This window comes from Schistocerca serialis, chromosome 5 (genome assembly GCF_023864345.2).
Source record: "Schistocerca serialis cubense isolate TAMUIC-IGC-003099 chromosome 5, iqSchSeri2.2, whole genome shotgun sequence".
Classification (NCBI taxonomy): domain Eukaryota; kingdom Metazoa; phylum Arthropoda; class Insecta; order Orthoptera; family Acrididae; genus Schistocerca; species Schistocerca serialis.
Window position 1 is genome coordinate 44627419 of NC_064642.1, and position 14779 is coordinate 44642197.

The following is a 14779-nucleotide window of genomic DNA, read 5'->3' on the forward strand; positions in this document are numbered from 1 at the left end:
ATACGTTGGAACACACAAGCGCACACACACACACACACACACACACACACACACACACAGAGAGAGAGAGAGAGAGAGAGAGAGAGAGAGAGAGAGAGAGAGTACATCCTTGAAATATCGAAAGCTCGAGGACATGGTTTCAATAACCGGCATGGATCTAACACTGAATACTTTGATGATGTTTCATTAACGTGTGTGCTACGCCAAATGGGTTTCGAGGAAAGCCAGTGTTTCCACTTCGTACACGAGTATATAAGGGAAGCCAGTATAGAGTAGGGATGGAGTCACGGAGCCTTGGGCTGTCTGCAGGTGAAGACTGCGCGCTGGACAACGCTCTCCAGTCTGTAAGCTACCGTTCGGGGTGGAATTACTTGTAACTGAATTAGTTCCCGGCGGGAGTTTAATTAATAAGCCACAATTACCAGTTGGCCCGACAGCACCTGCGCCTCTCCCAAAGCGGTCCGGCATTCCTCTGCCCGTCCGCTACTCCCGTCTTTGCTGGAATGCATAATAAATACTGGAAGCCGGCTCGCCGCTTCTTATGCCAAATTGGATCGCATATTTCTCTCCTCAAAGTTTGCCCGCTCCGGAGAGGTCTTTCGCCTTCAAAGATGGAAATAATCTTCAGTTGCGCCTCGAAAGATCCGCACCCGTCGCTCCGGAGTTATTGCTGCTGGAATGAGCATTTCTTGCTCGGCAAAGAATTCTCGCGTTAGTGATCGTCGGAGAATCTGTTAATATTTGCCCTCCCTGTGAAGAACGAGGTGCAGCATGCTTTGGTTTTCCAGACTGTTTGTCGATTGCCGCTTTAGATGCTTGCCTCAGTGACTTCGGAGGGGGGAGGGGGGAGAGGAGGGAGTTCTGGCTGTGGCAGTTCGCAGCTATTTTCATTTTAATTTTGGTTTGAAACATGATGGCATTTTCCGTAACAATTTTAGCCGCGCACCTCTGCAAACTAGATGTTTAACGCGTCAGGTACACAACAAATGTGACGCCAGTAATATTGTTCGATGCTGTGGCGCTTTTCGGTCTGAAGACTGCTTTGATGCAGCCAACCAAGCTGATATATCTGTGGAAGCGTCTTCATTTCTCCATAGCTAATGCAACCTACAACCAATTGAACCTGCTTACCTTGTTCGCGCTTCGGTCTCCTTCTGCAAGTTTTGCGGACTATGTATTGTATTCCTTCCACTTTTCAACCTTTCCTTTCTTGTTCGGTACGGACTTGCCACCTGAGCTTTTAATAGCCTTACAAATGCCCGTCTTTTCTGTAAGTTTCTGCATAATTTTCTTATACGCTGCATCTGTCTTTCCATTAGACACACCTGCTTCTAGAGTTCTGCATTTCTCTTCGAGCCATTAATGCTTTGCCAGTTGCACTTACTATCAATCTCCTTTTTAGGCGTCTTTTCTCTACCTTCCTCTTGCTGCATTCTTGTATTTTCTCTTTCCGACAGTTAGATTCGGCAGCAGTGAACTCCCTCCTTTCATTCTTGAAAGAATAGAACTTCCACTTCGGAAACGTCATATTTCACGAACTATGTGTCGTACACATTTATATGCTTTTGCAAGTACGTTCAGTGCTATAGGTGGAAAGTGTCTGCAAAATTTATAGGGAATGGACCTGCAATAAAAATGGCGGAAATAATGATTATGTTAATTCTATTCCTATTTTATGTACAAGTTCCGGAACTCTCGGACCCGAGGTGATGCAGAACTTCCTTTGACGTGTTTATATGAAAACTATGACAAGAATAAAAACTCACATTGTGTGTACGTGAAATATATTATCTATCGTATTTTGTTGAATCTTCGCTCTACAGTTTCTCAAATCTATCAAATTATCACTTACCATTTACTACAGCTGAGATCTTCATACAGATTTTGTGTATTATTCAAGGATTTCTAGATGGCCCTATCTTCTTCCCTATTTGAACGTCTGCTGCCTTCACTACATCATTTCTGTTGGCAACCCATTCGTCTTCTGTTGCGTTCCTTACACCTGTTTCAGTCAATTGTTGCCTAAGCCCCGTTTGAAAGTGTCAACAACCTCTGGTTCTTTCAATTATTCGGATCCTTTGTCCTTAATTACACACCTTCCTGCTATTTATTCGCTTTAATTTGTAGTTTATTACCAATACTTTATAGTCAGATCCCACATTTACTTCCGAAAATGTTTTGCAATTCAAAAATATGGTTCCTAAATCTCCTTCATACCACTGTATAATTGAGCTGAAACGTTCCAGTGTCTCCAGGTCTCATCGACGTATACACGATTTTTAAATCAAACGTTAGCGATGGGTAAATTTTGCTCGGTGCAAAATTCCAGCAGTTGGTTAGCATATTCATCCCTATACCCCAGTCCATAATTCCCTAACTACTTTCCTTCGCGTCCTTTTCTTATTACCGAATGCCAGACCGACAACACAACTGAATTATTTCAATAGTTAATTTCATCTCATTGTATGTTCTTTCAATCTCTTCATCACTTGCGGAGGTAGTAAGCACATGTGTGTTTCTGTGTGTGAATTCCTAAGAGACCAAACTGCTGACTTTATCGGTCCCTAGATTTACACACTACTTAAACTAACCTAAACTAACTTATGCTAAGAACAACACACAGACCCATGTCCGAGGGAGGACTCGAACCTGCGGCAGGAGGGGCCGCGCAATCCGTGACATGGCGCCTCTAACCGCGCGGCCACTCCGCGCGGCCTAGTAAGCACATAAACGTGTACTGCTGTTGTGGGTTTTGGCACTGCGGCCACAACGGCTGCTATAATGCGTTCACTATACTGTCCATAATAATTTAACAGCGTTCCTTTTCTCTTATTCATTATCAGGTCTACTCCAGCATTATCTCTACTTGATTTAGTGTCGATAACCCTGTACGGAAGTGTTCAGAAGTCATGTCCTTCCTGCCATTGCACTTTACTTATTTCCACTGTATCTATCTTCAGACCTATCCATTTCCTTTGTTAAATTCTTTACCCCGGATATCCGAGTAATGGGAACTAAAATTTCACATTACGACCTGTAGGACAACAGTTTTGTTTCCCTCAGTGACCATACCTTCCTGAGCAGTCCTCACGCATAGATGCATACCATGTCAAAACAAATCGATTCACTTTTATCCCAGGGCCCAAACACTGTTGTCTCACATGTTAGCTAATGATCCTGATCTGAAATACTCTCTAGTGAATGAGCAATAGGCAAACTGTCATCGATACTATCAGCATCCCTGAATTTGCACATCTCACCATCTAGTAAGCACAGAAACGTGTACTGCTGCTGTGGGTTTTGGCACTGCGGCCACAACGGCTGCTATAATGCGTTCACTATACTGTCCATAATAATTTAACAGCGTTCCTTTTCTCTTATTCATTATCAGGTCTACTCCAGCATTATCTCTACTTGATTTAGTGTCGATAACCCTGTACTGAAGTGTTCAGAAGTCATGTCCTCCCTGCCATTGCACTTTACTTATTTCCACTGTATCTATCTTCAGACCTATCCATTTCCTTTGTTAAATTCTTTACCCCGGATATCCGACTAATGGGATCTAAAATTTCACATTACGACCTGTAGGACAACAGTTTTGTTTCCCTCAGTGACCATATCTTCCTGAGCAGTCCTCACGCATAGATGCATACCATGTCAAAACAAATCGATTCACTTTTATCCCAGGGCCCAAACACTGATGTGTCACATGTTAGCTAATGATCCTGATCTGAAATAGTCTCTAGTGAATGAGCAATAGGCAAACTGTCATCGATACTATCAGCATCCCTGAATTTGCACATCTCACCATCCGACAGAATTATTGCGAAGGTTTCTTCACGAAATTTAATTCCGTTTCCCCTCCGATCCCATTATTGCTTGCTCAATGAACAAATTGAACGATACGCTGAAGAAGCTACAACGTTGGTTCAATCTCTTCTCAAACACAGCTTCCTTTTCATCTCTTATAACTGCACTCTCACTTCTGAACAACTATTAGATAAGATTTCTCTTTCTGTAGTTTATCCCTTCTAGCTTCATAGATCGAAGAGTGGATTTCAGTCAACATTGTCAAAAGCTTTCTCTTAACTATATATAAAAAAGTAAGTTTGTGTTTCCTTACCCTATTTTCTGAGATAAGTTGTAGGATCATATTTGGCTCTCGTGTTCTACATTTTTTCTGTAAACAAAACAGATATTCCCCGAGGTCAGCCTGTAGCACTTCTTCCACTTTTCTGTACATAATTTGTGTGCTTATTTTGCAACCGGTAATACTCATACCTATTAGCACCTAATTTCTTTGGAATTGTAATTATTACATTCTTCTTGAAGGATGGCATACCAATCAGGTTCCTTTCAGAGTATGCAGACACAATAGTGCTTTTCTTAGCAATCATATACAACCACTTGGCGAAAGGTCTGCTGCAAAAGACTGGAAAGTAGCACAGGTCACACCAATATTCAAGGAAGGAAATAGGAGCAACCCATTGAATTACAGACCCATATCATTGACCTCAGTTTGCAGTAGGATTTTGGAGCATATACTGTACTCAGACGTTATGAGTCACCTTGAAGAATATAACTTATTGACCTACATAACCGCACGAATTCAGAAAATATCGCTCTTGTGCAACATAGCTAACTCTTTATTCGCATTAAGTATTCAGTGCTGTTGACAAGGGATCTCAGATCGATTCCATATTCCTAGATTTCCAGAAGGCTTTTGATACCGTTCCTCACAAGCGACTATTCATCAAATTGCGTGCATGTCGAGTATCGTCTCAGTTGTGTGACTGTATTCGTGATTTCCTCTCAGAGAGCTCACAGTTCGTAGTGATAGACGGTAAATCATCCAGTAGAAACAAGTGATATCTGGCGTTCCGTAAGGTAGTGTCATAGACCCTCTGCTGTTCCTGATTTATGTAAATGATCTAGGTGATAATCTGAGCAGCCCCCTTAGATTGTTTGCAGATGACGCTGTAATTTACAGTCTAGTAAAATCATTTGACGATCAATTCCAATTACAAAATGATCTTGAGAGAATTTCTGTGTGGTGCGAAAAGTGGCAATTAGCACTGAACAAAGAAAAGTGCGAGGTCATCCACATGGGTACTAAAAGAAATCCGATAAATTTTGGGTATAAGATAAATCGCAGAAATCTAAGGGCTGTCAATTCGACTAAATACCTAGGAATTACAATTATGAGCAACTTAAATTGGAAAGACCACATAGATAACATTGTGGGGAAGGCGAAACGAAGACTGTGCTTTATTGGCAGAACACTTAGAAGATGAGACAAACCCACTAAAGAGACAGCCTACATTACACTTGTCCGTCCTCTGCTGGAATATTGCTGCGCAGTAGGGGATCCTTACCAGGTAGGATTGAAGGAGGACATCGAAAAAGTGCAAAGAAGGGCAGCTCGTTTCGTGTTATCGCGCAATAGGGGTGAGAGTGTCATTGATATGATACGCGAGTTGATGTGGCAGTCACTGAAAAAAAGGCGGTTTTCTTTGTGGCGAGATCTATTTGCGAAATTTCAATTACCCACTTTCTCTTCCGAATGAGTAAATATTTTGTTGACACCCACCTATGTAGGGAGAAATGATTATCATAATAAAATAAGAGAAATCAAAGCTCGAACGGAAAGATTTAGGTGTTCGTTTTTCCCACGCGCCATTCGAGAGTGTAATGATAAAGAAATAGTATGAAAGTGGTTCGATGAATCCTCAGCCAGGCACTTGGGTGTGAATTGCAGAGTAACCATGTATCTGTAGATGTAGATGTACTGCGCCTGTCTCATGTATCTCGCCCACCATATGGGAGGATTTTCTCTTTCTTGTTTTACCTTCAGACATAGATAATCTACATAGTGTTTTGACCTGTCAGCCTTCACTTCTTTGCTTAGTACTGGCTTAGTATTCGGCCTCTTGACATGCATACAAAAGCGTCTCCTTTCTCCAGAGGCTTTTTTAACTGCCCAATAGGCAGCCTCTAACGTACCCATACACATTCATTTTCCTACATCCTTGCATTTCACGACCAACTAGTTCTCCTTAGCCACTTTGCAATTCTTGTTAATCTCATTTTGTTTAAGTTGGTGTATCCCTCTGTATCCTTCCCTTCCCACATCTATATATTTTCTCCTTTCATCATTTACATGCAATGTCTGCTGTGTTATGCAAGTATTTCTACTGGAACTTGTCATTTCGCCTATTTTATCCTCTTTTATCTTCACTGCTTCATCGATCAAAGCTACCCATTCGTTTTCTGTTGTACTTCTTCCCCCTGTTTCAGAGACTCGTTGCCTAATGTCATCTTTGAAATTCCCACAACCCCTGATTCATTCAGTTTATTCTGCTTCAATGTTATTAATTTTGTATTATTAATTTTGTACCTTACTGCAGTTTATTCACTTTTAATTTGCAGTTCACAACCAATAAGTTATGACTAGAGTTTACAATTCATTTTAAAATCTAGTTTCGAAATATCTTTCTTATTATTATGCAAACCTTCAGAAGCCTTCTGGAGTTCTTTAGCTCTCTTCATCAGAGAAGAATTTTCAGAGCAAAAAGAGGCATTTGCTCTCTACACATTATAGCAGAAAAAAGAAATTGTAAACTGCTTTCCCTAGAAGGAAATGGAACTAAGAAAGAATCTGACTGTATTTTATCCGACAATAAAGAAATTTTAAGACGTGTGACGATCCTAATCCACTGTCGAATAGTAAGTGACGTTATACCCATAAAGTGGAAAACGAAAGTACATGCAAAACTGTAAAGAAACAGTTTCACCATTCAGGAAGGCATAAATGTGCATTATGAGAATTTATGTAAGAATAGGGAGAAACTGAGGTTCATGATAGTAAATGAAGCAGCATCTGAGACTATGAATGTTACTTAACTTACGGTAAGTGGTACGTAGAAAGTACAAGAATAAAATATCTCGATTGAAATGAGGCAGCAGCTAAAGGAAAGGCGAGAGTTTCATGCAAACTATCGTGCTGATACGATATCATATATCGAACTGAATAAACGTATGACTTCAAGAGCATGAGAAGAGAAAAAACGAAAATTTGATAATACAAACAACTGGAAACAATAAGGATCTGAATAAAACAGACAGAAGCAAATGTTGGACAGACGTAGCATTTCCCCAGTTAAGGTAGTAGATGGCACAGTAACCAACAAAATAGAGAAAATTTTGTAACCACTCCATATTAAATGTTTGGGCAAGTTACGAGACTACATATACACAGAAGTCATTAAAAATGCAAATAATGACTTCCCAGAGGTAAAGCAGACACTGTATACAGCCTCTGAGCTATTTAGAAAGGCGCCTATTGGTGATGGCGTTCAATATAAATGACTAAAGTTGCAGGCAAGTTATACAAAAAGGACTCGCAGAACTGTTTGCATAGGTCTGCGGAGGGAAACGATTCCCCAAAATCAGAACCTTTGCCGTAGATTTTCTGATCCACAATAAAGAAGCAAACAATAGAGAATATGTAGTCGTACCAGCCTCCTTTTCGTAATATGAAAGATACCAAAGTTATCACTAACCATGTAGAATAGACGCTGGATTTCAATCTGACCAAGGAATAAGCTGGCTCCAGAGATGGATACGGCGCAGTGGGCCGCTTAGAAGTTGTGAATGAAATTGTAGAATGAAGGAGTAAATATGAATTACTTCCTTGGTACCCAATTATTGAGAGAAAGATTTTGACTAAATTTCACCAAAATTAGTAGGGAAGACAATGTACCTAACAATACATAACGTCTCCTGTTCCATGTTGCAATCTAGTGACCGATTCTAGAACCTCATGAAGGATCAGATACTAGAGACCGCCATAAGGAGTTCACGCTGTTTTGTACAGTTTTTGTTGTGAAGATATTGCGTTTGGTGCAGAGTTTGTAAATATTACGAGAGTTAATATATGAGTGCTGTAAAATATATTAAAGCTATTTCGAACTCCTGTTAATTCTTCAGTTGCAGCAATTTACGGTGAGTAAAATTTTGCATACTTTTAAAACTCCTTACACAGCCTGTGGACAGTCTTTTTACCATGGAACGTGTGATATTTACAAATAAACTGTGTTGCTTTACTGTCTCAACAATCTTCCCTGTCTCGAAAACGAAAATTTGTGTCAGTTACCAGCAGCTTCTATTTCAGAATGTTTTCAACTTTTAACTAGTGTTTGATAATACTTATTAGCTTTATTTCACTCTCTGATTATTGCTGTGTAGTGGAGTAATAATGCAACAGATTAACTTTCAAATACAGTACTTGTAACACCTATAATCGACCTATTTTGTATCTGTATCGATATTTCTGTGTCAATTGGTAGTGTTTCTTATGCAGAATGTTGTATCTGTAATGGAAATTCTTTGACTATGTATCAGTTATGTGAACGTTTTGAACGATGTTGCTTAAACTGTGCTTGTGGATTTAAATAACTGCTGTGCTGTAACAGACTTGGTCAATAGTTAGGGCACGTAGGGTTGAATGTAAGAGTTGTAGGGAAGCCCCGCAGCTACGGAAGTAACCTGGCGGAGTGAAAAAAGTGTGGTTGGCGTGCAAATGACAACTCGTGCTTTCTGACGGGTAAGGAGTCTGGGCTGAGCAGTGCTGTGGTTAACATCTCGCTAGTAGCAGCGGACCGTTGTGGCTCAAATTCTTGGAGTTTTGAGGCCAGAGGAGTTTAAGAACAAAATGTATGGGCTTCGGATGCTGCATTTCGTGATACTATTATCATGCCATAGTTTTTTGGCCCTATAAAAATATAATTCCCTCGCCAAGAAGATCAGCAATAGGGCGACGCCAGTAATACTGTCATGACTGCATCGCCGCCACGTTAAAGGCCACTGCAAATTACGCCACCAGCACCACCAGCCTTCCACTAAATTGTTTATATTTGCTACTCTGGGTAAACAGACCAGGTATTTGTGAAATTTGGTTGATTTTAATAACAATAGTGGTGTTCCTAAGAACTCTCTCTTACACCCGTGACTATCCAAAATCACAAACATGGACAGGAATCCTGTCCTAGTGAATTTAAGTCCGAGTGTCTTAACTTATTATCAAAAGGCTTATTCGGCAGGTGTAAAAATAATTGTGATCGCTTTTAATGTGTGGAGGTATAGTGTGTAAAGTTCAGTTCTATAGACTGAGAAATACTCCACTTCCAGTGTATTTTTAAATCAGTCTGCAGCTATTTTCTTAAATCTTTGCCTGCCTTTGCGAACGTTTAGAAAATCGTGAAACTGAAAGTTCAAAGCGTGAAGAATAACATAGACCAACAAAAATAAACAGCAATAATGAGATAAATGGAACTAATGCGGGAGCAACACACAATATTTTTATTTATTTTATTTATTTATTTATTTATTTAACCTGATCAGATTAGGGCCATCAGGCCCTCTCTTACATCGGACCAGTGTTCCACACATGCAGCATTTCACACATCAGAGTTACATCATGAACATAGTTTAAATGAGAAAATTAGCTTACTCTAGTGACAATATGAATAAAGAGTAGTGACTAAGACCTAATAAAGTAAATGCGGAAGTATTTTTACAACAGTTGCTATAAATACAGATTATGATAAAAGCAATAATAATAACAGTAAAACAAAAAAATCAAATAATAATGATATACATGACTAAGACCTAATAAAGTAAATGCTGGCAGTATTTTTACGTAAGGTGCTATACATACAGATTATGGTGAAAGCAATAATAATAACAGTAAAAAAAATCAAATAATAATGGCAGACATGAGAAATATTGGAAATAGTAATGAAGGTTTGTGCAGATGTACATATCTTGGTGTGTAAAGTTGATGTTTACTAGTATAGCGAGTTTTGGGTAAGGGAGGTTTAAGGAGGGGGAAAGAGGGAACTAATGAGGTGAAGTGCACTCATGTACAGAGGAAGGCATTACTGTTGCTTAAGTAGATTCGTCATTAACTGTTTTTTTAAGCCGGTCATGTTTTTAAGTTCTCTAACATAACGAGGGAGGTTATTCCAGAGTCGGGTTCCCGCTACTGTAAAGGACTTGGAGAAGGTGACTGAGCGATGCAGTGGAACGGAGAGGATTTTATTATGATGGGAACGTGTGTTTCTGTCATGTTGTTCCGACATGAGTGTTAGGGACGAGGAGAGATATGAGGGACAGTGTACATTTATAAGGCAGTAGATGAGACAGAGTGTATGGAAAACTCTGCGTTTGTCTGCACGCAGCCACGACAATTTTGCATATGCTGGTGAAATGTGATCAAAAAGTCGAACGTCACAGATATATCGGACGCAGGCATTCGTGACCAGTTCTAGACGTCGGGAATTTTCCTGAGAGAGGCCTTGTAGGATAATATCGCTGTAGTCAATGATTGGGAGTATAAGCGTTTGTACTAATTTCTTTTTCAGATCGAAAGGGAAGAGTTTTTTATATTTTTGTAGGACATGAAGGGATGCTGATGCTTTTTTGCACACTGCAGTTACGTGCTCTGTCCAATTTAGATTTTCATCTGTTATTACTCCCAAACTCTTTGCTGAGGGAGAGAATTTAATATTTGTTCCATTTAGGATATGAGGTGGTACGGATTCCCGATGCTTTGGGCTAATGAGCTTAGAGTGACCAACAAGTACCGCTTGGGTTTTAGATGGGTTTAGTTTTAGACCTATGTCCTGTGCCCATTTTGACAGTGCATCGAGGTCAGTATTGAAATTTTCAATAGCTTTCTGGAGATTGCTTGGTTTCGCACTTAGATACAACTGAAGGTCATCAGCATACATATGGTATTTGCAATAGGTCAGGACCGATGACACATCATTGACATAAAGAGAGAAGAGTATAGCACCTAATACTGAGCCTTGGGGAACGCCTGACACTACCTGCCGCCATTGTGATTTTATATTCCCAGACAGGACGCGTTGCTGACGAGACGTCATGTATGAGCGAAACCAATGCACTGCGCTTGGTGAGAAATTTAGACCGCTAAGTTTGGCTAGTAAGATATCGAAGTCGACAGTATCAAATGCTTTGCTGAAATCTAAGAAGCAAATGATAGTCGGTTCTTGTCTGTCCATGGCAAGTTTCAGGTCATCTGTCGCCTTTATCAGAGCGGACGTTGTGCTTCGATGTTTACGGAAACCTGATTGGTATTCGTCTAGTAGGTTGTTAGTAGTTAGGTAGTTGGTGAGCTGGTCATGAACTATATATTCTAAGGCCTTTGATAGTGCAGGAAGAAGGCAGATGGGGCGGTAGTCAGAGGGTGCTGTGGCGATGTCCTTCTTAGGCAGTGGCTTAATTTGTCCCAGTTTACAGGCCTCACGGAAAACACTTGTGATTAATGAATCGTTGAAAATGTCTGTTATAGAGGCAGTAGTTGGTCAATAATAAGTTTTACCATCTGGATAGTGATACCATCATGTCCAGTAGATGCTGATCTAATCCGCATTATGGCTTTCTTGACAGTACTGCAAGTGACGTGCTGTAGATAGAATTTTTCTTTGCTACAGTCGTTCATCCCAATGAAGTAATCAATGATTCTCTGTTTTTTTTTTTTGCGGATCAATTTTGGTTGCAGGTAATGTGAAGAATCGATTTAGTTCTTCAGCTGGGACCATGGGATTTTCTGCAACTTTTATTTTGCCTAAACCGAGACTACGGAGATTTTTCCACAGGATAGCTGGTCTACATCTATTGTCAGTTAATGTACGGGCATGTCTGAGCTTAGCGTTTCTCACCGCTTGACTGACTTTGTTTCGTTTCTGCTTGTATACAGCGTGATTTTCAGGTGTAGGGTGTATCTTGTACGCTCGATGTGCAGCATCTCTGAGATTCATGAGCTGTTTTAGTTCCTCAGTCAGCCAAGGTGCAGGTTGCCTTTTTACTTTTCTGGTCTTTATTGGAGCATATTTGTCATATAGTTGAGTAATTTTGTTAGTGAAATCGTGGAGTTTGTCGTTTATGTCCATGAGGGGAGTAGAGGTCATCCCCCAAACTATTTCTTGTGCCTCAGTTTCGAGTTGAGGCAAATTTATGCGTTTGAGGTCTCGGTATGTAGACAGTTTTTGTTTCTTTCTAGGGCATTCTAGTGAATACGTCATGGAAATGATGTCATGGGCAGACATGCCAGGCGCAGATATTTGAGAGGTGCGGATTATTCTGTCCGGGGATTTCGTTGCGAATATATCTATGAAAGTGTGACTGGTAGTCGTGTGATGAGTAGATGCCAGCTGAAGTAGCGTCATATTTGAGGAAGAAAGCATCCTCTTAAATTTCCCAGTGAAAGGACTATTGCACAGAAAATTAATGTTAGTGTCACCAGCTATAATTACATGTTCATATGACGATTCGAGACTAGAGAGAGTTTCGAAGCAGGCGAACTCACCTACTTTAGGAGGTTTGTAAAGGACACATATTAAGCACTTTCTGTTAATTGATTTGATCTCTATGAACATATATTCCACTTGTTTATCTCCATTGTTGTCGGATGTGTGTAGTACTGTAGGTGACAAATCAGAGCGTATGTACGCCCCTACTCCGCCCCCTCGTCTGTTGCATCTGTCGTGCCTGAGAAAGATATAGCCATCTAGGTTTATGGAAGTTGTAGGAATTCTTGGTTTGAGCCAAGTCTCTGACAAAAGTATTACATGTGTATCAGCAGTTTGAAATATATATTGGAACTCGTCGAAGTGAGCTGGCAGAGACTGGACATTTGCATGTGCAATATGCAGCTTGGTGCGTTCGGGTGTTGATTGCCCGAGGACGCTGCCGATCGATGTTTGCGGGTCGTGGTTGGCGGTGACAAGAGGGTCTGGCATGAGGAATGCGTAAGGCGTGTGAAGGAGAGGGGGGTGAAGGAGTGTCCTCCCAGTTCTGTGCAGTGAAAGCGGCCGGGAGGGGGAGGGGGTAGATCCCCGGGGAGACAACGGGATCTGCGGCCAAGGTCAGCGAAGTCTGCAACGGTTCTGGAAGTAGCCTTGGGCTGGCAGGGGAAGGAATTTCGCTAAACACAACGGGAGTAATCTGCACGTTATGACAGAGTGTGATATTAATTGCACTTATGAGGATAACAACTAAAGTATGATGGTGGGTTGCTAATTATGGATGGAAGTGAGACTACCTTATGTAATAATTAACAAAATTACATGAGAAAAACAATTAAAAATGAAAATAGTTATGTGGAGAAACGAAAAGTTGATAATACAAATAATAACAAATATTACACGAGAAAAAATAATTAGAGATAAAAAAAATAGTTATGGAGAGAAACGAACAATTTGATAATACATTAGTTACGATATGGTTGACAGTGTAAACAATATAAACATACAGGTTAGTGGCAGCAAGGTTAGACATGATTTAGCTTCTAAAGCACAGGCTTTCGAGTTCATTAACACTGCAAATTGTTTTCTTTCCGTTTTCGGTCTTAACCATTATCCTGCCGTCATTTGTCCATACGTTATGTAGCCCAAATTTCGAAATCGCGCTCTTCAAAATGTTTAGTCTTTCAGAGGTCAGATCCTCGCGTACTGTCAGACCCGACTTGGCGAGATTCTTCTTTGCTCTGAAGATTTCAGATCTCTTCCTATACGACATAAATTTCACTATTATAGGTCTTGGTTTTGTAGAACCTGGCGACCTACGACCCACTCTATGACTTCTGTCAATGTCACTCAGAGTCACCTGCACGCCTAGCTTTTCTTGGACAAGGTTTATCACAAGTTCATCTGTGTTCTCCCTGCTGCTCTCTGGAATGCCGAACAGTCTGAGATTATTGCGTCTCTGATATTGTTCGAGCTCGTCCGTCTTCTCGATCAATTTCTGTTCGAGCAGTCGTGCTTTCTCCTCACTTGCTTTTAACGATGTGTCCAGTGCACGGATCTCGCTCGCATTCGCCTCGAGAGTTTTCTGTATTTTGTCCGTCACTGCTGCAGTGACAGCATCAGTGATGGTTTGAACAACGAGCCCGAGCGTCTCCTTAGCCTGCCTGCACTGCGGCACTCACCTCACCTCAGCCTTCACGAGTGCGGCGACATCAGCGATGCCGGGCGGAGCGGCCGCAGCTCCCGGTGTGGACTCCACGCCTGCGCTGTCGCCGGCCTGGCCGTTGGCTGCACTGCGCGTTGTTCGGCGATTTTCCATTTTAAGTGCGACTCCTTGTAATTGGTGCTCAGTATGTGATGTAAAATACGACACTCGGCAGTAGATATACGGCTTTAGTATATGTAGACTAGCCTAACTGCTTAAAACACCTCCAGATTTCACGTAAACTTGCGAGCCAAGCTAACGCAAGTCACTCACTCGCCGCCATGTTGCATTTAACCACATTTACACACATCACTACGCGTTATCTTGAATGTTCAAGACAGATTAGCAAATGGAGTGTCCTATTATATTCTAATGTATTTCATCCTATACACATTTACACACTTAGTTCAATCTACAGCTTCACAGCAACAACAATCGTTTATTGTTCTATGAATGGGTCTCAGTTGGAGAGCGACCCGACGTCTCTCTCTGCAGGATTTTGTTTACAGTAGAAGCATCGTTCAACACAGCACGAATAAATTTGGCATTCCTGTACGTACTGCTAGTGGGTCGAAAGTGCACGCTAGCTGAAAGAGGTGGATAAACAACGACCTTGGTCTGTTAACGTGTAGTGGGACTTTCCAATAATCGCATCACTGGTCTCTGTTTTATTGGTGGAGTCCAAATAGCCCCAAGTATCCGCAGTCCCTAACAGATATGCTGCCGCAGTTACTTTCGAAGA

At 41.0% G+C, this 14779-nt stretch overlaps 1 protein-coding gene across 1 annotated transcript in view; it reads left to right on the plus strand.

The window, feature by feature from the left end:
* The first annotated feature begins 278 nt into the window (after positions 1 to 278).
* The window catches only part of LOC126481735 (uncharacterized), a 118907-nt gene continuing 104406 nt past the window's right edge, over positions 279 to 14779 (plus strand). The window contains exon 1 of the mRNA XM_050105689.1: positions 279 to 344. Coding sequence (XP_049961646.1) covers positions 279 to 344 — 66 coding nt within the window. The remainder of the gene's footprint in view (positions 345 to 14779) is intronic.